This window comes from Pelmatolapia mariae, linkage group LG6, assembly GCF_036321145.2.
Source record: "Pelmatolapia mariae isolate MD_Pm_ZW linkage group LG6, Pm_UMD_F_2, whole genome shotgun sequence".
Classification (NCBI taxonomy): domain Eukaryota; kingdom Metazoa; phylum Chordata; class Actinopteri; order Cichliformes; family Cichlidae; genus Pelmatolapia; species Pelmatolapia mariae.
In genome coordinates this window covers 42,376,584-42,400,698 of record NC_086232.1, presented here as the reverse complement: position 1 = coordinate 42,400,698, position 24,115 = coordinate 42,376,584, and the positions used below count along the sequence as shown (strand labels likewise).

Here is a 24,115-nt window from a genome sequence, read left to right as displayed (position 1 = left end):
AGGCTCAGCTTCACACTTTAATGCAAATTCCATCATTCTTTGTTTTAATGACAGATTAAATGTAATTAGCAAAACTTCTGAAGGCACCGTTAGCTCTCTTTGGGAGACTAATGAATCAGGATTTTTTTGTTGTTTGTTCTCTAATTTTTCTGACCCTATCATTTTCACATAACAGATCAGCACTGCTTCCCATCCTATTACCTGGCAGTTAATTAGATAAGCTGATGCATAGCAAGACTGAGTTAGATCATACTGTGTCCATTAGTATTGCCACTTACAGTGATGCACGTATGCATACACAGTTGTTCTTATTTTCAACTTGTCTGGGCACTGCATCTAAACTTCGGTGCTTCTTTTCTCTAAAATCAACATCCACTTCAGTTTAGGATTTCTGTTAAATCTTTTACAGCCTTTCTGCTCTCTTCATCTACAACTCCAAATGTCTGAGAACCCTTACTTGTCAGGAACAATTTCCACCAAGAATTCTGCACCGGGAATCATAGTTGCCACAGGTGAGTAAAAACACTGAACACCAAAGACAGTCTGCACATTAAAAATGCATAAGATGACTTTTTTTTCATACGCTGAACACTTTACATTTACCAATGTCTGCACATGTAAGGTAGCTTAAAAATCAGGATCTTCTCTGACTGCTTCAGCTGCTTCTAACAGACTGTGGACTGATTTCGATCATATGTGGAGGTTGCAGGTTAAATTTTGGAATGTGCATGCTTATGCTTGCTCACAGGTGCCTTCCCTCACTGGCACTGCCTCTTTTCTGCTCCATCTCAACATCAACACAACCTAGACGCCAACACAAACTCCACACAAGCACACTGATATGGCTTCAGGTGGTATTTCTTTAGTGATAGCGTTAGTAAGCAAGCTCTTTGTCTAAATGAACAGGCAGGCTAACATCAGCTACCACTAGAAAAATGTTTCCGGGTAAAATCGACTCATGAAGTGTCTCTCTTCTTGCTCTTGTTAGTGAGCGTCCAAGTAACTCACGATCAGAGATGGGCAGTAACGCATTGCAAGTAATCTGATTACTTTTTTCAAGTAACGAGTAAAGTAAGGGATTACTATTGCAAAAAATGTAATTAGATTACTGTTACTTTCCTGTTAGCACGCTGCGTTACTGCATTACTAAAACCGTGATTTTTTGCGAGAGTGTCTCATGACAATGACGTAAGCGAGTGCGACGTTCGTGGCAACAGCTGTGTGCAGATCAACAATGGATCATATAAGGAGTGCGGGAGAGAGTATGAGCGTGCAGCGTTTAAAGCGTGGAAGTACTGACCTTACTTTGAGTTTGATTCCGTAAAAAGTGACAAAAACATTAGCGTCCGCTGCTCACTGCGTGGGAAGGAAACTTCTTTTTACAGCGAAAAAAACCCCTAAACTTCCAAACAAGCACCAAATACGCTGCCACGAAATGGGAAATTCACAGAGAAACTCGGGGATTCTTCCACTGACCGCTGCGGCACACCTGCACCAGGGCAAACCTCCGCCTCCTGCTATACAGGTGATAATAGAGCAACAGGACCGCTGAGTCTTTGATTTTATTTTTTTTCTGCTGTGTTTCACTTGCATTTATTTGAAAGACTGAGTGTAAACACAAAACAAATATTTTATTTTATATGCTGCAATGTGCAGAAAATAGGTTTAAATGTTAAACAAATTTCTTCCAGTTAGAGAATGTTGCATATAATTTAATGTTTGCTTGAGGCATAAAGTTAAAAGATTAAAACTAATAAAACAAATTTTAAAAAGAGACTTTTCCATTTGATTACATTTTGTATGATGGATTATGCAGAAAAAGTAGAATTGGGCTGAAAGATCTATCGCTTTATTACCTATTCAGGTTGTAAATCATGTTTTTAAAAAGTAACTAAGTAACTAAGTAACTAATTACTTTTGAAAATAAGTAATCAGTAAAGTAGCGGGATTACTTTTTGGGGGAAGTAATCAGTAATTAGTTACTGATTACTTTTTCAAGTAACTTGACCAACACTGCTCACGATACATTCATCTCATTCCTCTGTAAATCTTACAGTTGCCTAAATGCAAGATGTACAGTATAACTAACATTTGATTTATGCATTAATAGCCAGCATGGGGAGGTTAATCAGTTAGCAGCAACTCCCTGGCAACCACCAGTTGCTAGGCAAAAAAAAACGCATTCCCCAACTGGGTGATGAAAAGCTCTTACTGTGTTGGGTCATAAGTAGTTTGCATGGCACACGGTGACTTGTAACGACTCTCTAAGCAGCACTAAAACTTTAAAGTAAAGCCTGTGCCCCAGAACTCCAGCCAACATGTTTTTAAAGGTGTAAGTTTTACTTTGAAGGCAAACAGTGTTTGTTTCCGAGGGTTTCTTCCATGCAGTAAGCAAACAAAGGAATGACAACGAGGTATTCTTTGCAACTGATTTTACCAAGCAGGAGCCGCAGCCTTCAGAAAACCCACACCAGCCAGCCTTGAGCAGCGTGTGCATGACGTCACACAGGAGACCTTTACACACATTTATCCTGGTCTCTCTGCATGTGTGTGCAGGACAGTCCTGTGCCCGTCTCATCAGAGTGTAATCAATGCTTTTCTGAAGTGGTGCATAGTAAAAATAACATATTTGTACAATGCTGATTTTGTTTAATAATCCATCATCTAATCCACAATGTTATTTTACATTTGTATTAGTATATTAGCATCGCACAGGTTTAGTTTTGCCTTATGTTGCTATTTTAGTATGAAAATTAACATTTCACAGGATCAAGAGTTGTCCCAGTCAGCAGCCTGATTATCTAATGCAGTTCTGATGTGACCCCTACCTGACCCCCACTTAAGCTTCTGTCTCAGCAATTCTTTAAGCTTCACTGTGCAGAGTCCACCGCAGGAGCTCCGCTTCACGTATAGACTGACATGTTGTGGATGGTGTCCATCAGTTTTGATGCCTTGTGTGGGGAAAGGCCACACTTATGTGTCGTGTGTGCCTGTAAGTGTTAAGGAAGAAAGAGAAAAGAGATGAAGGAGATGTGTTAGCGCCAATGGAGCATGTACATTTATGTTGTTTTGTCCTCGTTATGTGAAAACGCTGAATAAACATACATTCCCAGCGCGATGCTTGCACAGTATGTACTCGTGTGCGCTTGTGTGTATTTCTGGCCGAGACTTTGCTTTGGCACCGTGATTCACTTTGCCCGCTGCGCCTTTTAAGACGTCAGCTGGTGCAGAGATCATCTCACCAACATGACAAACACCATCCAGATCAAACACGTGCCTATTTACTGAGCCGCGGCCAAGATAGTAGAGCAGAACAACAGAAGAAACGAGTTCACTCGCTGCACACTCGCAGGAAAAGGCTTTGGAGGCGCTGTGCTGCAACACCGCAGAATGACGGAGCGAGAGAGGCACCCACCCTCTTCTACACCGCGCATTATGCTGTCCTCGTAATGAAGGCATCCACAGGAATTAACATGAAATATTCTCTGTTATTCACATGACTTGCAAGTCAGCAAGCTAATATGGGAATCAAGCCAAGATGATAAATTAATCAGAGACATGGTGTGATTTACAGCATGTGTTTAAAACACATATGGCCTCTTATCTTTGTGAGATCTCACTGTGTTTTTCATGGCTTGTGTGTGTGTGTAATTTCCACTGCAGGAAATATCGGAGCAGAGCTCTCTTACAACAATGTTGGCATGTTCATATCATCTGATGCTGGCAATACCTGGAGACCGGTGAGCCTCACACCTACATTTACACCCACAGCCAGCAGACCTGCAGCAGTTCCAAACTTTGACGGATGATGTAAAAAATTAAACACTTTTACAAATATTGTATTTTCTGGCTTCTTGTTATGCAACACCTTTAGTTTCCACTCCAGCTTACTGCAGGTTACAACAGACTTTTTTATAAGACACTTTAGACATGCTACACACCAAAGCAAGAGTGCAGACAATGATATCATTAACGGTTGAATTATTATAGTATTGTGCTTCCCTGCTTGGCTCATTCAATCTGGGTTTTTGGCCCTGATGAACAGAAGTATGACCTCTTTAACGTCCCATATTTACCTCTGAGAGACCTGCCCACCTTTTACGTTCTGTTTTGGCCCTTGTTCTAACTTTTTTGTGCTCCTAGCATCTAATTCACAATGAGCTTCTGGTTTAAATGGTTTACAAACCACTGCATTTTAATTTTATCTGAATTTCACCCAACTTTTTTGGAAATGGGACATAATTTTGTAACCTTTGTCACTGTGTTTTTGATACCAATGTCTGTGAATGTCTGTTCAGATTTTTGAAGAGGAGCACAATATTTGGTTTCTGGACAAAGGAGGGGCTCTTGTTGCTGTGAAGCAGCCATCTGTGCCAACTAGACATTTGTGGTATGTCCATTTAGAGAACTTTTTTGGACAAGTTTCCTGTCCTAAATTGCTTTTCCAATTTCCTATGGCTCTTTTAAGGTTAATCCAACAGTTACAGTTCCAAAAAAAGTGAATGTGCATATTATATGTGACACTTGATCCATTTAGTGATGCACTTTGACTATGGCTCTTAAAAAAAGAGAGAAAAAAAATCATAGCCAATCTAATTTGAGGGTTTTTTTTCTTCCCCAGACCACTTATCATTAACAGCCAGCAGTCAGACCCCCCCCCCCCCCCCCCCCCCCCCCCCCCCCGCCTCCTTTTACTGTTTTCATTAACATGTTGCCTTCCTCTTGCCAAATCGGGTGCCTCGCTTTGCCTCCGTGCAGGCTAATCCAAGTGAGACCAGATCTGTGCGCTCGCTTTTGCAACAATTTTGAAATTAGTTTTAGAAGCAGTGAAGTGTAGCCTGCTGGGTTTTTGTCTCCCAACCAATTTAAGTGCGATGGTAGAGGAAGTGAAGAAAAAAAAAGATTGATATAAGTATCTCCACAGTCACTGTATCGCAGCTTTCATAAGCAGTTTTAGCTTAAACAGTTCCCCTGACTGAATCTCATAATAGGTGCATGTCAACGCTTTTTCTGTTGTTAGTGCTTTTAGCCAAATGAAGGCAGTGGCAACATGGGACGATCTTCTGAGCACCGGCCTCAGTGGTGTTTCAACCCACGTCACACTCGGGTACTCCTAGTTGTTCTCACTTCAGCACCAATGTTGATATACTGTCAGGATCAATGTAGCCCAAGACCCGATGATGAAAGCTGTCCAATACTTTGTTCCCGTCTCCTTCTCCCTCTGCACTTTTTTAGTCAAAAATGAAACAGTTCTATTCTGGTCTTGTGTTTTTTCGCCTCTGTGTCAACTTTTTATCCAGGAAACAATGATGTTGCTTTTTTTCCTTTGACACCGAAACCTTTCCTTTGTTCACGTCTTCCAAAAGCAGTTTTGTGCTTCTTTGTTTTAATAACTAGGCGGACTCTCTTAAATTCCCTTTCAATGCCTCAGCCTTTAATATTTACCAAACGCTACAATAGCTAATTGCACAGAGACTCGGAGACTCCTGTGTCGAGACAAGCCAGTCGTTCTGATCCCTACCTAAATCCTCCCCTATGACCAGGATCTAATAGAGAGCGTCTGTGTCTGCGCCGTCGCTGTTGCTGGGTTTGTGATGAGAATGTGTTCTGACGTACAATACACAGGGTCAGCTTTGACGAAGGCAGGCAGTGGACCCAGCACAGCTTCTCCTCGGTGCCCCTGTTTGTGGATGGAGTGCTGGTGGAGGCTGGGGCTGAAAACCAAATCATGACGTAAGTCCACAAAGAGCTGAATGACATGTTACAATGTGTTGATGTGATTTGAGTAAAAGGTGGCAGTGGGGGGTCCTCAGGGTTATTTTTGCTCTCCAGAGAGGCCCAAAGGATCGAGGACCTCTAAAATGGTCCTCAAGAGCGCAGCAGGATTGTGAGTCAGGTGGTTATTAAGTCTCTCAAGGAAAGGGTTTATTCAAAGAAAAACTTTTTAAATGAGCCTTTTTGCTGTTACACCTTTAGAATCTAATCAAATCTTGCATAAGTAGAGTAAAAATAAAATGGCCATGAAAAAGCACCTTTTGAAGCTTTTTGTTCTTTATGATGATAAACTGAGGTAAGGAGCACTTGAGTAACAACAGCTATAGCTAAGAATTAAAGAATGAACGGGGCAGATTTATGTAAACAGATGTCAAACACAGAACAAAATATCCATCATAGATTACAGATCTAGTCCAGTTTAATTTAGCCAAAATGACAGCTAGCTGCTGCGCTATTGTTTATTTACAGCAGCTAATGCCTCTGCTAACCCCGCCCCACCAACCCCAGCTTCTCCACAGACCCCGGCTGGACCCGAAAGCAGGGTTCATACTTCATCACTTAAAGACCGGATAGAGATAACAGGTCACATAATAGTGTCTTTCAACTACTGTTATACAGGCTGTGCTTATATCACTTTCATTTGCACCTTTAGACATTGTAAAGCAGTTTAGATTACAGTACTTTGAAAAACTCTTTGGCTTATTACTCCATACAGATTTGGGCGCTCTGTTGAGCTGTTAACAGTATGGTACAGGAATTTCTTCTCAGTTTGTTGGAATCAGAGTCACTTTAGAATCATCATTTTAAAGATGTGTGTGTCAAAAAGTCAAAAATCATTTTGTAACCACTTAGACTTTAAGGTTGGATTTTTGGTGCAGAAAACTTCTCATCTTATTAATGCACTGATGCAGCTGTTTGTAAGCAGCGGTTTGCTAGTTTTAATATATTGTTCTCTGCATTAGTTCAATACAGAGGGTCTTTCTAAAGAGTATCTCCAAAGGGTCACAGACCTGTCTGAGGTGACACAGCATGACAACGGGAGAGTAAAAGCTTTCAGATTTTTCTCAAATCCCTGCTTTTCTTTGTGAATAAAAAATTGAATTATATAAACCAAGTCAGACATTTAGAGAGGAACTGGAGTCAATTATGGGGTTGTATCTTATGAGATTATTACAGGCTTTTTGTGAAAAGTCTTGATTTTTAAAGGAACTTGTAAACATATTTGTCAAAAACTAGAGATGCAGTACAGTTTTTTCCTTTGAAGTACTGTGAAGTGGAAATCTAGCAGTCCTTTCCCGCCTCACCATTGCTGATCAAAACAAATTTTATTAAGATCATCTTACTGTTAATTCCTTGCCCGCTTTGACTTCACATTAGCAATTTTACCCTGTTGCCAGATCGAAGCAAACCTCTTGGGGAGCACAGTGTCATTAAGAGTAGAACTGATACGCTCGAGTGTCACTATGTGCATTTTTAGTGGAAAATGGCACTTTATAAATAAAAAGCAGAGTTTAAGTCATTTAGATCGTTTGCCTCTTGCAGCTTTTTTGGACACTTTAGCCACCGTTCCGAATGGCAGCTCATCAAGATAGACTACAAGTCCATCTTCAGCAGGAAATGCACAGAGGAGGACTATCAAACCTGGCACCTGCACAACCAGGTAAAAATCTAAATCCATGCCATGCATGAAGGTGCTGCCCGTGTTAGCGTTTGTGCTTTGAAAATGCTTTTCACCCATTTATGTTGCATACAGGGCGAGCCGTGTGTAATGGGACAAAAGCAGATTTACATGAAGCGCAGGCCCGGAAACTACTGCATGCTGGGAAAGGACTACTCGAGAATCCTCTCTGCCGAGTCCTGTATTTGCAGGGCTCATGATTTTGAATGGTAAGATGATGTGGGCCTTTGTTCAGTAGCCCCTTTCTTCATAATCGTCGAGGGGGATTATGTTTCTTTCCATTGTTGCCGAAGGAGAACTTCATTAACGGTAGCTTTTGTTCTGCCGCACATGTAGAAGCACACATTTCAAAGGATGTGCTTTCTTAAAATAATATTTTTAGAGTTTTTCATTCTGTTACTTTTTAAGCAATTTGTTACTGGCAGCTGCTTCGTGTGAATGAGACTCAACAGGTCATTTAGCTAAATGCTGCGTTGAATAAAAAGAAAAAAAAAAGCAGTTTATTTTGAAGTGCATCCATCCAGCTACCATCAAATACACTCTTCACACCATTCACATGTGCTATTTAGGGCTGTTTCTGCATCCCTGCTGTAGCCACAAACAACGTGAGTCCTGTAACTTACAAAGCTGCAGATGAAGGAAAAACGAGGGAAACGGATTGCACAGATTAGAAAAGAAGGCTGTTTTCAGCAACACTTGGGTTCCCTGTGTTCTAGAAACACTTTGTCCTAATTACATTTTTTGTTCTGAGTAGATGCTGGCATTTTTGAAGAAAATGATCTTGATGATATGTGTGCTCGTGTAAAATATACAATAAAAGCTGATGTGACAAAGTTACAATTCAGATTTGGTCCCTTTCACACTCATCCAACGAAAAAGAGCAATAAATAGGGTCCATCTTCTTATTGACTGAACAACAACTGTGGTCAGCAGTTGAACTTTCCTGTGAACTTTCCAATAATCTTGGGAGTTTGGGATGGTTTTACACAATTTGCTCATAATGTCTGTCTCCGTAGCATATGTCTGTGAGCTCACCGTGCTCGTAATTCTGTTCAGACCATGTGGGCGTGTAAATAGTTTCAATTTGTATGCAAATCCTAAGCGGTTGTGTTTTTTATCTTGTAATGACAGAGAATGGAAAAAAAAAAAACATTTCAACATACAGCAGTTATGTAAATAGCGTTTGTAGATGTGCAGAGAGTGAGTGCTAATTGGTTCCTATTGAACTAGTCGAAAGTTTTTAGTGTTTTTTTCATTTGTTTGTTTGTTTGTTTGTCTCAGTCTAATTTCTGTCTTGCTGTTTTTCTCTCTGCGGGGAATTATTTGATGAATACTTAAAATTCAGAAACGAGGAGTTTTAAAACCCATCAGTGCAGAATTGAAGTCCAAATCCTTTAACTTAATTTAAGGTGTGAAGAGTCTGCCTGGCACAATGATCTGCTAAGTGCGTACTTATTAACGTTATATTAATCAGTTCAAAATGCCTGCAAACTATTGTGCACGTAGTGTGGAAGAGGCTGATTCAACAAAGTGAAAATTCAGATGTTCTGCATACTGACCAGCTGGCACTGAACACTGAGTCAAATCCCAAGTTTCCTTTACTGTCTGATGACAAGTTTCCTGAACTAAATTTGGAAATCTGGAATCTTGTAGCAGTTGCTCATTTTGTTTCATTTGTTTCATTTGGTTTGTTCCAAGCAGACTCTGTTATGATTCATTTGAGTCATAAAAAGCAGAGCAGACCAACCACGGGTTGATGGTACACATGAGATTTTAGGATGACTAAGCGAATAATAAATCCATCTTCTGATCATGCTTTGAAAAAGAAAGCTCATGACTCATGCAAGCAATGTGTGTGTGTGTGTGTGTGTTTAAACTGTGAAACATAGTCAGCATTCAAGATTCATGAAGGACAATGGTCGAGTATAATCCCTGATGAAAATCAACAAAATGCTGATTAACGTCACACTTATGCTAAAGTCTTTAAATGGAACTCTTCATGTCCCCAAACCCTGAAATGACTGAGCCATGAACTCGTTGGGAAAGTGTTTACCAAGGTCAGGATAGACTTATATATACTAAAACTTGGACTTCTGTAAGACCAGATGTCCACTGTGCAAGTCTTGCCCACTGGTGGCCATAGAAAGATGACCCGACTTATGTCCCCCAGCGCCTAGCTATGGGGGATCTTGAACATGTAAATGGTAATACCGGGAGTTATTTAGGCTTAACAGGATTATGCTGTTTTAAGACATTAGGCAGAGCCAATGTAATTTCCCCTACCTCCGCCTCCTCCGCTCCAGTTAAGTTAAGCTAATCGGCCCCTGGCTCCATGCGCCACTATGAAAGTGGCTTTGACCTTCTCATTATTACACATGTATTAAGATGCATTACATGGTTATTTTGTTGACTGCAAAAGTGTTATTCTGAACATAAAGCACATCCTTTGTCCTAGGCTGTACTCTGTGCTGACCTTTTACCTATTTGCCAACATGCGCCTGTGTATCCAATCAATCTTGGCAGCTCGCTAATGAAAAGTTCACACTGTTGTAATCACGCATTCATACTGGACTAGTCAGCGACAGGCTTGTTAGTTTTGTTTATTTGTTCTGCATTGCTAACTAATTAATAAATCAATGTCATGAGCATTATTAGAGTGGACACTTGCTTACTTTGCTTTGTTACATGTAAATCATGTCCTGACTGGGAACATTGACAGGCAACTTGAGAGTCGGTCATCCTTAAAGATGGTGGCAAACCTTTGCCTGCAGATTGTGTTTCCACACCCACAGATTCACACTGCTGTGGTACATTTGTGAGCAGCAGCAGCCTTAATCAATACTTAATAATGATGCGTCTCTGTGTCAGACAGGCCCCCGGTCACCAGCTATGAACAGAGATAAGATGTAAATGGGGAACACACTGCAGGACAATAAGTCCCTTTTCACATGCTGATATTGATCAGGTACCGTGTGGATGTTCTTTGTTGTGTAACAGTGATTATGGATATGAGCGTGGCAGCGACGGGAACTGCAAGCCAGCCTTCTGGTTCAATCCTTCCACCGTGTCCAGGAGCTGCAGCCAAGGCCAGAACTATTTCAACAGCACAGGGTAAGGACTGTGGGATTTAGTACTAATTCACATTTAAAAGAATATAGTACAGGTGTATGCTGCGCACATTTATGTAAAATGTTTTTGTGAACAAACAGGTCTTTTTGGAGGACTTTTCCACAGTAGGATGTGTTTTCATGGCAGATAGGGATCATAGATTTAATATGATCAGTGCAGCAGAAAGCCGATGTTCACAATCTGGTCCCAATGTGGGGATTTAAGCTTTGGCTTATCCTCATAAACATGTCCAGGAAAGAGCTTTGAAATCAGTAACATTAACCTTAATCCTACCAACTCTGGTGCTCACAGGACCCAGAGGTAAACCATTCATTATATTTCACAGGTGGTTTATTTGAAATGTTTTATGTTTTGTTAATACATGTCAGTCAGTTGGTTTCTAATGACTTCTTGTCTCTGTTTTCTGTTGCTGTTTTAATTTGGGACTATGCAGCTTTAATAGATGAAGCTGTTTATTGGGGTCATGTTCGTCACAGGTCATAAACTGTTGGTGAGTTTGGGGTCCACTGTCTGTCATTTTAGAGGATAATTGCAAAGGGAATTTCTCCTCATTTTCCAAAAGTTGATTTTATTAAAACTATAAAGAGAGAAAAAGAAAGGCACTATCAGATCTGCAGCTAGAACACGATAATTTAGGTTATAGCAGCAAAACCTTTGAGGTCAGTGAAGCACGGGTGGGTTTTATTGCTCGTACTTACGCTTTCTCTCCCAGAAGAAGATTGTTTTATTCTTTAATTCAAAAAAACCACTGACCGTAAACATCCTCTGGACATGTACAGAGGACGACTAGTGGATATACTGGACAAAGGATTTTGAAATTGAAGCTGCGAGGCAGAATGAAAAGAGGAAGGCCTCGGAGAAGAGTCATTGATGTATTGAAGGAGAATATGGAGAGAGCTGGATCGACAAAAGAGGATGCAAGAGACAGGATAAGATCAAGGCAGATAATCCACTGCACTGAAAGAAGAAGAATGTTTCACAGTCATTGTGTGTGGTTACTAAACGCCACCAATCAATCAGTGAATACTGACCATATCTGGTCAATTGATGATTGAGACCAGGGTAGTAACTCGGCAGATCCTTAAATGGAAAAACCACTGCAATATATCATGTTCATGTTCAAATACTTCAATTGGGAAAAGTCGTATATTTGCATTTTTGACGTGATCGTTCATTTTCCATTACAATCCATTTTTCTTTGTTATGTCACAAAGATGTGACCTTTTTGTTAGTTTGGAGGCGCCCTGGGGACCGACACCTTGCAAACCTTAATCACAGTGGGAGTGTTTTATTCACTGCCACTATGATTAAGCTTCCCATGGTGTCTCAGCCTTTGACACAGCTTGTGTTGTCAGTTGTCATCCTGTCTGGGAGCCTGTTCAGACACAACAGCTGTGCTCTGTTTAGTTCAACAAAATTCTCTGTAAACCGTAAGCTCATGCAGCATTGAGGGAAATGGTCGATGAGCGTGCATAGAGGGATAAAATACTTTGATTTTCTTTCCAAAGGTACCGCAAAGTGGTGCTGAACAACTGCACGAAAGGAGTGAAGGAATTGTACACACCCAGAAAGCAGCAGTGTCCCAACAGACCCCCGAAAGGACTCTTGCTGACCACCAAAGATGGCAAACTCACTGCCAGCCTGGGCAGCAATGTCACCTTCATGGTGCATTTGGATGAGGTGAGAACAAATACATCTACATTTAGCTACAGACCTATCAACTTCAACGCTAATTTATTTACCTCAGTTTTTACTTAAAGCTGCAATAACAGAATTCTGGCCACCAGGGGGCAGAAAAACACATTCAGGTGAACTGTTCTGGATACTTATTATCTTATGCAGTTGCAGTTATAATGAATTTGTATCTGTGCTTTGGACCATATAAGGGATAAAATTCAAACACGAGAGTTCCTTTAATTCTACCTTTAGCAACTAAATGTTCCACTTTCTTCACCACTTTAGATAAATTATCTTGTTCTTCTTTAATTAGGTAGGCAATATGCATGCTATATGTTTTAACTCATTATTATGAAGTGAATGTTGATTGCACAATTCGATATCGTATTCAGTTTGGTTGCCTGTATGATATCCACTTTAATTGGCAGTTCTGTCTGTGAATGGGTGGTGTAAAATTGCTTGGAAAAAATCAATGCTAAATTGAAATAAAAAGTCTGATTATAATAAGAATCCAATAAAGGTCAGTAAAGGAAGACCGATAGCACAAAGAGAGCTCCGGTAAAGATTTAAAAAGCAACGCTGTGCTGACAGTGTTGCTACTTGGTCACCACAAAAATGCTAAAAAATACAAAAAAATGCAGAATTATTATCCAAAAACAACCAGATATGTTTAAACAGGAAGTGAGCTGCACCAGTGCTGCAGGGAGGAATGCAAATAAAAGTTGTTTATTGAAACTGTAAATTCAAAGTTTCATAATGTTGTATATTGAACACATTTGTTTTTCATCAAATTGCATCAAGCAAGTCGCTTCACAATATGGCGCACTTCGTCACAGAGCTGCTACGTTAACCGTATCGAAAAAGTGCATTTCAACCAGACACGACTGCAATTCATATTAAAGGTCAACTCTCATACTACAGTGATTCATTTATTTGAACCACATCTATTATTTGTTCTGTCAATTTGTCTATATATCAACTTACATAAAATTTGAAATTCATTGTTTTTCTTGGGTTTTTTTTAATTAAATCATTGATTTCCAAAATTATATATACAGTAATGAAAAAGTTTAGTGAATGGGGTTTAGAGGACTCTAACTGACTCTATGAAATGGTTTGAAAAACTAAGTACACTCACTGCACTTAGACAACGCCACAATCTTTCCTGGAATGAAGGTCTCTGAGAATCCACCCCAAGGTCATATTGTACTATAATCAGAGAAATTCAAAAGACTCGATTATATTAAATGTTGAAGTTTATGAAAGCGCAATTAGAAGAATACTGAATGAGTATGGCTTGTTTGGAAGGGTTGAGAAAGCCTCTTCTCTAAAGCGAACATGGCAGCTAACATGTTTGGCCATAACGCACATTTATAGAAAACTAAACACAGCATATCAGCACAAACACCTCATACTAACTGTGATTGCAGCCATGGCGGGCGGGTGATTTGGGTTTGTTTTGTAACCACAGGACACCCGGGTACCTTTCAGTCACTGAGTTGAGCCCATGAACTATGCAGTATTCAAGAGTTAAGTGGGAGGCAATCTGCTGTGGCAGGACCTTAAGAGAGCTGCACATAAATGAGTGCCTGCAAACCTCAATGAACTGAAGTAATGTTCTAAAGTGGTCAGAATTTCCTGCACAAAGATGTGAGAAACAAGTAGAATAAAGATTATTTCAAGTTATTGCTACTAAATGTGGAACTATGGGGTATACCTCAGCCATGACTGTGTATTTTTATAGAGTAACTTTATCATATGACTTGGTGACAATGCTAACACTCTTAAACTCACACACTGAGCCTTCAGTTGTGCTTTTAACTTCAGCTGCAGTGGTGTAGACCAGCGGTCCCCAACCTTTTTTGCGCCTCGGACCGGTTTAATGTCTGACAATATTTTCATGGACCGGCCTTTAAGGTGTCGCAGATAAATACAACAAAATAAAATGAAACGACCGAGAAAAAAACTGTGGTATTTTGTAAATATAATAATAAACATGAATTCACTGTGTAACTTTATTAGCAGCGTCCTCCTGAAATGCACCAACAACATTGAGAGTAACATCCTCCTCTCTGCCCCTTAATGCTCTCTGGTCGCTATGGTAACCTGTAAACATTTCTTTCAAGATAAGACACACAACTACAACACGGGAAGAGACCCAGGGAAACAGAGTTAACGATAACCGGTCCATGGCCCGGGGGTTGGGGGCCGCTGGTATAGAACACAACAATGTCAGTTTTCTTTTAAGCCTAAATGTGCTTACAATGCCTGAAATCACAAATAGTGGCATTAGACACCCGGTGAATTGTGAATCATATGGAATTCCATATTGTGGGATCATTTGGTACATGTTACCTGGGAAACCCAGCATCATAATCGCACTGACGACACAGTTCCTCGTCCACTGGTGAACTAAATTATGTCGAATGGTTGTGCTGAACAGCTGGATGCATCAGTGATTTCTTGTGTTGCTATTTAAAACTCATGTCCAAATAATATTTTATGATGTCAGGACACATAAAGTAAACTGGTGTTTTTATTACTTCCTAGCAAGCAGTAGGACCAGCTGCACTGTAGGTGGGTTTGTTCACTTACTATAGTACTTCCCTGAAACCCGAAGCACAAATCCTGAAGTACTTTCTAGGAATGTAACTGCATTCTAAACACGCTAAGGTTTAATAGAGTCAAATCCCTCCAAACCTCCCGCGCAGTGTAAGAGTTCTGAGCCAGAGGCAGACACAAAGGACCTCACCGGAGACCCTGTTAGTGAGCGAGAGCTGTTGTGTTCAGAGCCAGGTCTGCCACACTGGCTGGTCACTAGGAAACTGCCTCACATCTGTCTAAGGCAGTATGTGGTCTGTTGATAATAACTGCAGGCTTTACGGCGTTAGCAACTGGAATGTTTTCCTGCCACAGCGGGAACAGCTCAAGGTAAGTGCGCGTCCCCTGGGGTCCGGCCCCAGTTGTCATATTACTGCGTGATGAGTTGAGGAATGGACGCCTGTTTTCTTTCATAAAGAGTGGATTTCTGTGATGGAAAGAGGGGGGGGGGGGACAGGAAGGGACGTGGGTGGCAGAACGATGCGATAAAAGAGAAGAAGAGAAGAGCGGGGGTAAAGAATCCTTGTGGCATCAGCCCTATTTGAGAAAATTCTCAAGATGAATTCAAAGTTTAATTTATATTCATGAAGCTTGCGATGGCTGTATTTCTTGGGAAGAGCAAATGGCATAAAATTTTAAATGGGAGAAGACCCTGTGGCTCATATCCATATTTAAAAAGAGGGTTAGAAAGAACTAAATAATCAACATGTTTGTGTGGATGATCAGATCCGCATCACTTCTGATTTTGCATTGTTTAGGCAGCCGTCTACACGTCGCAGTAACTATGTTCAGTTATCAGCTGTTAGCAGAGTGATTTTTTGTTCTTAAACTATTCATGAAGGATTGTTTAAGATTTGTTAAAAAACAAAAAACTGCTCACATTGTCCTGACTTTGAGATAAATGGGTACTGTGTGTATTCTAAATATTATTACGGAGGACGATTCTTAGAGAACTGCAGGAGTTTGACACAAATTACACTTAGCAGCAGCAACATCATGCTAAATGCAGCAGGTACAAAGCTAATTTTAACCGGGATATGAAGATTAACATTAAACAGACCACTTAAGAGCTATTTTTACTTTTTGACACATTTCAGGTTAGTCTGATCTAAAAATATTTTTTAATTAATTAATTATTAGTCAGTTATTTATTAAAAATCCCCACGTAAATACTTTAAACCCACAAACTAGGGCTGCCCTAAAGAATACCCTATTTCATCCTCCTGTTTGACTCTAATTAGTATCATTGCAGATAATCATTATGTTGCATTCAGTGAGGACTAGAACAAGTGACGGAGACCACAAATGTCTAATTTTTTGTCCACTGTGTTGTTCGAAAATAAACAATTTCTATCTGCAGCGAGCTCATTGATTACCATCTTCTGAAAAGGCTGGACATTTATGGGCCTTCACCTATACAATCACAAACAACAGTCTACATACATTCACTCGAACCTCCTTCAAAAACTCAGCACTACTTTTTTTAGTCAGATGATTCTAGCTGCTGCTTTTGGTTTCATGGTGCTCCAGATGTTTTCAGCTGGTTAGAGGTCTGGACTCCACAGCATGTCTTTATCCTGTCTTCCTTCTCTCACCCCAAACGGTCGCGGCAGATGGCCCCGCCCCTCCCTGAGCCTGGTTCTGCCGGAGGTTTCTTCCTGTTAAAAAGGAGTTTTTCCTTCCCACTGTCGCCAAAGTGTTTGCTGATAGGGGGTCATATGATTGTTGGGTTCTTCTCTGTATGTATTATTGTAGGGTCTACCTTATGATATAAAGTGCCTTGAGACAACTGTTGTTGTGATTTGGTGCTGTATAAATAAAATTGAATTGAATTGAACTGAAATGACTGCAGGCAGGCCAGTTCAGCACCCAGATGCTTACACAGCTACAAAGCCATGCTGCTGGAATAGATGCAGTATGAGGTATAATACTTCCCAAAAAAAGGGATCTCACAGACAGGATCACATGTTGCTCTAAAACCTTTTAGCATTGATGATGCCTTTCCAGATGTGCAAGATGTCCGTTCCATAGGCAGTGATGCACTCATACCATCAGAGATGCAGCCTTATGAACTGACCACTGATAGCAAGCCAGATGGCCCCTCTCTACTCCAGTCTGGAGCCTGTGGCATCCATGTTTTCCAAAAGGAATCATACATTTCAATTTGTCTGACCACAGAGCAGTTTTCCACTTTTCCTCAGTTCGTTTTAAATGAGCTTTGGCCCAGAGAAGTTGGCAGTATTTCTGGCTCATGTTCACATAGGGCTTCTTCGTTGCATGATGGACCTTTAACCTGCATTTGTGGATGGCACAGTGAATTTGGTTCACAGGAAATGATTTGTGGAAGTGCTCCCGAGCCCATGCAGTGATTTCCATGGCACGCTGTGCCCCCCGAGGGCATCAAGATCACAGGCATCCAATATTGATTTTCAACCTTGTCCCTTACAGACAGATTTCCAGAGATTCTCTGAAAACGATGAGATATCCAAAGAGTTTTATACCAAGGAACACTGGTCTGAAATTGTTCCATCATTTTTAGATGCAGTTTGTTGCAGATTGGTGAGCCTCCTTCCATCTTTGCTTCTGAGAAACAGTCTAATATGTTCTCTTCATACCCATTCAAGTTACTAAGCTGTTGCCAGTTAATCTAATTAGTTGTAAAATGTTCATCCAGCAAAGTACCACTTACTTTCCGAGCCTTTTGTTGACCCTTTCCCAACGTTTTTGAGACGTGTTGCTGCCATCAAATTCAGAACGAGCTAATATTTTTCATGAAATAGTAAAATGTCTCACTTTAATCATTTGATATATTTTCTGTTCTATTGGCAATAAAATGTGGATTTATGAGTTTTACAAATCAGTGCATTTTACACAATATTTTTGGAACTGGGTTCTTTTTGACTGATTCGATTTATAAAACATAGTGTGGCAGATTATATCAGATGGCGGCACAAAGTGAGGACTGACTGGATAAACTGCCATCCCTCTTGGTTCATTGCTGTCATGAATCAGATTTGGCTTCAGTTTTCCGACCCAGGCTTTGCCAGCTCTGTGCTTAAGTTGGAGAGGACAGATTGGTGACAGCATGCGTTAGAGAGCCACTGTTTTCAGTTTCATTGTTTCCTTTAACTGTTTAGGTTCTGTTGCAGCTTTCTAATTACCCCCATAAGATATAAAAACTTGAAACTCTGTGTCAGCTTGATATAAAGTTTTAGTCTCGTCCTTGGTTACTGTATTGATGTATCCATCACTACATTACAAAAAGTTCAGTTCTCACCAAAAGTGGCTTTCAGTGATCACACTGTGTTTCCTTCTGGGTTAATATAATCTCCCTGTGATCTGCCTAACACTTGTTTTGTCAGTCTGAATTTTTATCAGCCACTTCTCTGTTTCACAATCGTGTCACATTTGGGAGAAAATGTTCTACGGTTGTTCTCGCTCATGTTATCTTTTTGCAAAATCCATTTCTGCCCCAGTGGAAAAGCCAGATGAATCTCCTGCCAACAAACATTGTGAATATCGAACATGACAGCCACAACTACTGAGGATTTCCAGCTAAAATATTAACTGCAGTGCTCATTGTGAAGCTCTGTGTAGTCACAACAATTGGAGTACTTGCCCTGACTTGTTTAGCTAGTATCAAAAAATATACATTCTACAACAATCTGTGTAGTCCTTTAATGATCTCCATACGTATAAATATGTAAAATATTAATATGGTAAATAAACCTGCATTCACTGTTTTTGTTTTATTTTGTAAAAGTTGCCATTTTCTAGCCACTTGGGGGCAGCAGAATAAGTTGCTGTTGTTATAGTAAATAAATTATTCATTTCAGTTGCTCTAATAGTGTTTTACACAAAAACAACACAAACACACATTGTTTTCCTGTGTAGAGTTCATTTAATTCAGACTAAGAGAAGATCATGATGACTTGTTCGTATTCAGACGGACCTCTCACAAGCAGACACAATATGCATAACATCCATCAGTCGGCATCACTGATTGGATTGATTGTTGTGCACTTTAATGCTTTTAGTTATCTTTACTGTGAAACAAAGAGCACATGAAGAAATAACTGATCGCTCGCATTATTAGTCGTTTCTGCAACCCCCATGCTCAGTGCATGTTATGCATTAACGTCATTACCAAATGATTTCCATTAACATCGCCCATACAGATTGATTTTAAGGTTGCTTTCTGCTTACACAAATAGCAGCTGGATTTATTAGTAGCATCACTTTCAGATTGTATTTCAGGACTAAAATCAATGAATCAGTCTTTCTGGAATCAGACCACATTCTTACGATGCTACTGTTCCATTGTTTAGTCTTTACCAGTTTTATTTATTTAAATAAAATTCTATACATTTGGTGCTTTTTGAAACCAAAGCAAACCTGAAAGGATTCTTGGAGCTTTGGAGTGACACCTGTCACCTCACAGCTCTGTTTGTAATGTAAAACTGTATCGCTCCTCGCAGTCGTCCCTGCTGTAATCAGTTAAGCAATATTTTCTATTTAACTAGTATTTTTAGAATTTGTCTAGTCTTATTATTACAGTGCAAACATGAATCCACTGTAGGAGGAACATGACGTGCACTCTGCTGTCAGAAATAGCCTGGGCGATGTTCCAAAACAATTCACAGCTTTTATTGTCACACAGCACGGTGATACTGTAGATTCAGGTCTGACACACACCTGAACAAATGCTGGTCTCATGTATCCAAACCCCTGTCCACATACAGCAGCGCTTTCAGTGCAAACCCACAGTCTCAGGGTTCCAGCCATGATGTGTTTGGATTTGCTCAACACTGAGAGATACACGAACACAAAGAGTGACATTTAGAGAGACGGGTCAGCATCGCTCTCATGCAGATTAGCGAATCCCGCTGTGGCCGATACAGCGAGGAGCGTGAACAGAATGGCCAGCAGACACCGAGAAGAGCTGAGTGACATCAGCACCACCGAGCCCGAGTCTTGTTTGCATGCCAGCTCATTACACTTCTAAACAATACCCGTGCTGTCAAACCCTGTTCTTAGCTTTTCTCTATTCTCTCCAGCCACTTATCAGAGATTTCATTTTCCAGACAGAGTGACATGAAAAATCCCCCAAAGCCCACCAAACCTCCTGTGTTTGAACACACGCAAGCACACAAAGGAGTGACTGGTAGTGAGGGATGGAAAGAGCAAAGGAGCAGGAAAGAGAACAATGGATTTATTTGGTTCTAATGTGAGTTTTGGCAGAGCTGGCATGCTAATGCGGTGTTACAAATTAAGATCCCGGTTGTATTGTGCTACAGTGTGCCAAGGGGAGGCTGGGAGTTTGACTTCACAGGCCTGAGAGGATGAGTTCAGATTTGGTCGCCGTGGCAGCTGGAGCCACCAACACTTGCGCTGTGTGTTTATCCACCGACGGTGCCAGATGTGACTCTCAGAGGAAACCGTGCAGGCAGCGGAAGGATCGCACATCCTGCAAAGGCAAACACGGCGGGACGGGATCACAACACAAACTCACATGTGCATACAAAATTTATTTTTCTCCTCTTCTGCTGCACGTGCCACAAAGCAATGAAAATAATTTATATACAGCACTTTTATACAATCCAATATGATTAATATATTAATAAATAAATCTTTGAAGTCATTTCACTCTTGAGTTAACTTGCATGCTTCGAAGAGAATAAGCATGATCTTTTTTCAGCCTTTAATAGCAGAATGTTTATGCGTTTGCTCTGCAAATGAATTCTTTATTTGCTAAATTTGAGCAAATTAAAGAGCATCAATTATTGTTTGGTAAAACTAGTCTTTCTGCTAAACTGGTCAGACAAAGCTTTAGGAAGCAGTGACATGAAGAGAATAAACACTAGTGCTCTTAATCTGAGAGAGAAATGATTCAAAGAACATTTGTGAAACTGTGTCATTAGAAGTAATACTTGAAAATAAAGAGACACAATATAGTGACTGTCATGTCCTTTTTTATGTACTATAAAGCTGCAGGGAATTTGTTTTGTGCCAACAGTGCAAAGATGAGCAGCCTTGTAATCTTGCTGTCAACTTAAGTTATATAAAGTATATCTGTATAAAAAGGCATAGTTAATGTTTAAGTTAAGAACACGTAAACTAGTTGAAAATTATCTTCCATCTCTTGTGAACTAAGATCACAAATCACACTGGACGTCCTGACTGAACTTGTTTTTTTTGAACGCTCAGTGAATCCGTTTCAGGTTTGGAAATAGAAGGTGGTGTTTAAACATCGGGCAGGTGTTATGGAAGAAGCTAAAGAAAGGCTGACAGCTCTCAACATACCTGAAACAGTGTTTTGTTGAGGTCATCCTTAAGGAATATTTTTTGTCACACTATTTGGACTTTCTCTGCCTAACTGAGAGGTGGAAAAAAAAAACGTGCTGGTGATTCCAGAACGTTTGCCTTCAGACTGCTGCTCTTTTAGTGTCCCACACACATCTGGTCGAGGTGGAGGAGATGTGACCATCTTCAGAAATCTCTACAGGTGTAAACAGGTTTCATTGAAATTTTATTTTTCCAGTTTTGAACTGTTGCTATTTGAAATAGCCTGTTCTCCCCCTGTACTGTGCAAAATAATATACAGGGCCCCAAAATACAGTAAGGACTTTATAAAGGAATTTGCTGCATTTCTGACTGAAGTCACGATAAAATATGACTCCTTTCTTATTGTCGGGGATTTTAATATTCACGTGTGCTGTCCAGAAAAGCCCATGGTTAAAGACTTTTTGAATCTTACTGATTCTTTTAATTTAGTTCGATGTGTGTTCTGCACCCACACAACAGTGTGGCCACACTCTCGATCTAGTTTTAGCGCACGCATTGCCTGTTTTTAATCTGAAAGTCTCTGACCCTGTTTTCTCTGATCATATGCCGGTTCTGTTTGACATCTCTTTATCTAGAAATGAATTCAGGGGGCATGTCCCTGTTCAGCCATCTCGTTTGTTAAATTCTTTCACTGCAGCTCGGTTCTCCACCTACTATACTCAATTCTCTATTCCTGACACACTCCAAAACGTAGAGGAACTCAGTTCTTGGTTTCATACCACTTGTCAGACTGCCTTGGATATTGTTGCCTCTCTAAAAATCAGGCATCCTAAGACTAAGTTTGAACCCTGGTTGTACGATGAAACCCGTGCTGTGAGGCGTGAATGTCGTAGGGCTGGGCGGAGATGGAAAAAAGATACCTTACAGGTCTCTTTACAAAATTCAAGAGAGCGCTGGGCCTTATATCAGCGTACAGTAAAAGAAGCAAAGCGGAAATACTTTGCTAACATTATTTTGGTAAATTATGGGAAACCACATATATTGTTTAAGCCCTCCCTCTGCTCTCAGTTTTGAGCCTTCACATGAAATGTGTGAAAAGTTTCTGCACTTCTTTATAAACAAGGTAGCCTCGGCTAGAGTGCGGATTATTTTGCCCACATCTGACCCCTTTGATCCTCCAATTTCCTCGGCTGTCTTTCAACAGTTTGAGTCAGTTACTCTTGCTCAGCTACAGGAGGTGGTGGATCATTTAAAGCCTGTAGGCTCACCTTATGATGCTCTCCATTCCTATTTTCTGAAAGAAGTTTTTTCTACCATAGGTTCAACTATTTTAACCATTTTAAATAGCAGCCTTACCTCAGGTGTGGTTCCAAAGAATTTCAAAGATGCAATTGTGCAACCGCTTCTTAAGAAACCTGGGCTAGGTACAAACGCTGTTGAAAACTTTAGACCAATGTCTAAGCTGCCCTTTTTATCTAAAGTCTTGGAAAAAGTAGTATATAACCAATTGATCCCGTATTTGAATGCACAAAATGTTCAGGAGATTTTCCAATCTGGTTTTAAAGCAATCCATAGCACCGAATCAGCACTTTTAAGAATTTTTAATGATATATTTTTATCATGTGATTCTGGTGAAAGGGTCATTCTTATCTTACTCGATTTAACTGCTGCATTTGACACTGTAGACGACGAAATTTTAATCTCGCGTTTGGAGCAGTGTGTCGGTATAACAGGTGTGGCTCTGAAATGGTTCAGGTCTTACTTAACAAATCGAACCTTTTCAATTCACTTAGGAAACTGTGAGTCCTCCCATGCTCCATTGTCTCATGGAGTACCACAGGGTTCCATTCTGGGCCCTATCCTGTTTTCGCTTTATTTACTTCCCTTGGGCTTAATTTTTAGGAGACACAGACTCTCTTTTCACTGTTATGCAGATGACTGCCAGACTTATGTTCCTCTTAAAAAGAAAGATGGGTTGTCTGTAAATCGTTTGCAAACATGTCTGGAGGACGTCAAGTCGTGGTTGGCGCTAAACTTTCTTTGTTTGAATGATTCTAAGACTGAAGTAATGGTGTTCAGACCTGCCTTCACTGGTGTTCCGTGTGTTGATTTGCAAACCCTGAAATCATTTTGTAAACCAGAGATTGTTAATCTGGGTTTTAAAATGGATCCTGAACTTAAGCTTGAAAGCCAGATCGGGTCGGTTGTAAGGTCTAGTTTCTTTCATCTGAGGCAGCTGTCCAAAATTAAGCACTTTCTTGCGCGGCAGCAATTTGAAACAGTAATCCATGCCTTTGTAACCGTTCGGCTGGATTACTGTAATTTCTTTATTATGGGGTGAGTCGATCTTCTGCTTTTCGACTGCAGCTAGTTCAGAATGCTGTTGCACGTCTTTTAACTGGCACTCGTAAATGTGAGCATATCACCCCAGTTTTATATTCACTTCATTGGCTGCCCATGCATTTTAGGATCCATTTTAAGCTGCTTTTATTTGTTTTTAAATGTTTGTCCAATGCTGCCCCTCTGTACCTCTCTGAGCTTCTTCATCCATACATACCTTCCGGTCCCTCAGGTCGGCAGACCAGCTCCTCCTGAGCGTGCCCAGGACTAATCGTAAGCTCAGTGGGGATCGGGCGTTTGCTGTGGCAGCACCAAAATTGTGGAATGAGTTGCCTTTACATGTTAGACAGGCACCTTCCTTATCTGTTTTTAAATCACGTCTTAAAACATATTTATTTACTTTGGCTTTCAGCACAGCAGGATTTGTTGATGTCTCTTAATATGTTTGTTATTAATTATATATATATTTTTTTAATTTTTAAGGTATTCTATATGTAATTTAAACTGTTTTCTCTTTGTTTTATATTTGTAGCACTTTGGCCAACATTGTTGGATGTAAAGTGCGATATAAATAAAGATGCTAAGCTATGCTAAAGTTTGAAGCACTGATTGACGTGTAACAATAGTAGA

The 24,115-nt window shown here is 40.3% G+C and overlaps 1 protein-coding gene across 2 annotated transcripts in view; it reads left to right on the top strand.

The window, feature by feature from the left end:
* sorcs3a (sortilin related VPS10 domain containing receptor 3a) overlaps positions 1-24,115 on the top strand; it is a 240,046-nt gene that overhangs the window by 181,641 nt on the left and 34,290 nt on the right. For both annotated transcript variants that reach the window (XM_063477027.1, XM_063477028.1), the window contains exons 11-18: positions 410-512; positions 3,664-3,740; positions 4,299-4,390; positions 5,626-5,733; positions 7,318-7,435; positions 7,529-7,662; positions 10,451-10,564; positions 12,091-12,262. In XM_063477027.1, the coding sequence (XP_063333097.1) occupies positions 410-512; positions 3,664-3,740; positions 4,299-4,390; positions 5,626-5,733; positions 7,318-7,435; positions 7,529-7,662; positions 10,451-10,564; positions 12,091-12,262 (918 nt within the window). The remainder of the gene's footprint in view (positions 1-409; positions 513-3,663; positions 3,741-4,298; positions 4,391-5,625; positions 5,734-7,317; positions 7,436-7,528; positions 7,663-10,450; positions 10,565-12,090; positions 12,263-24,115) is intronic.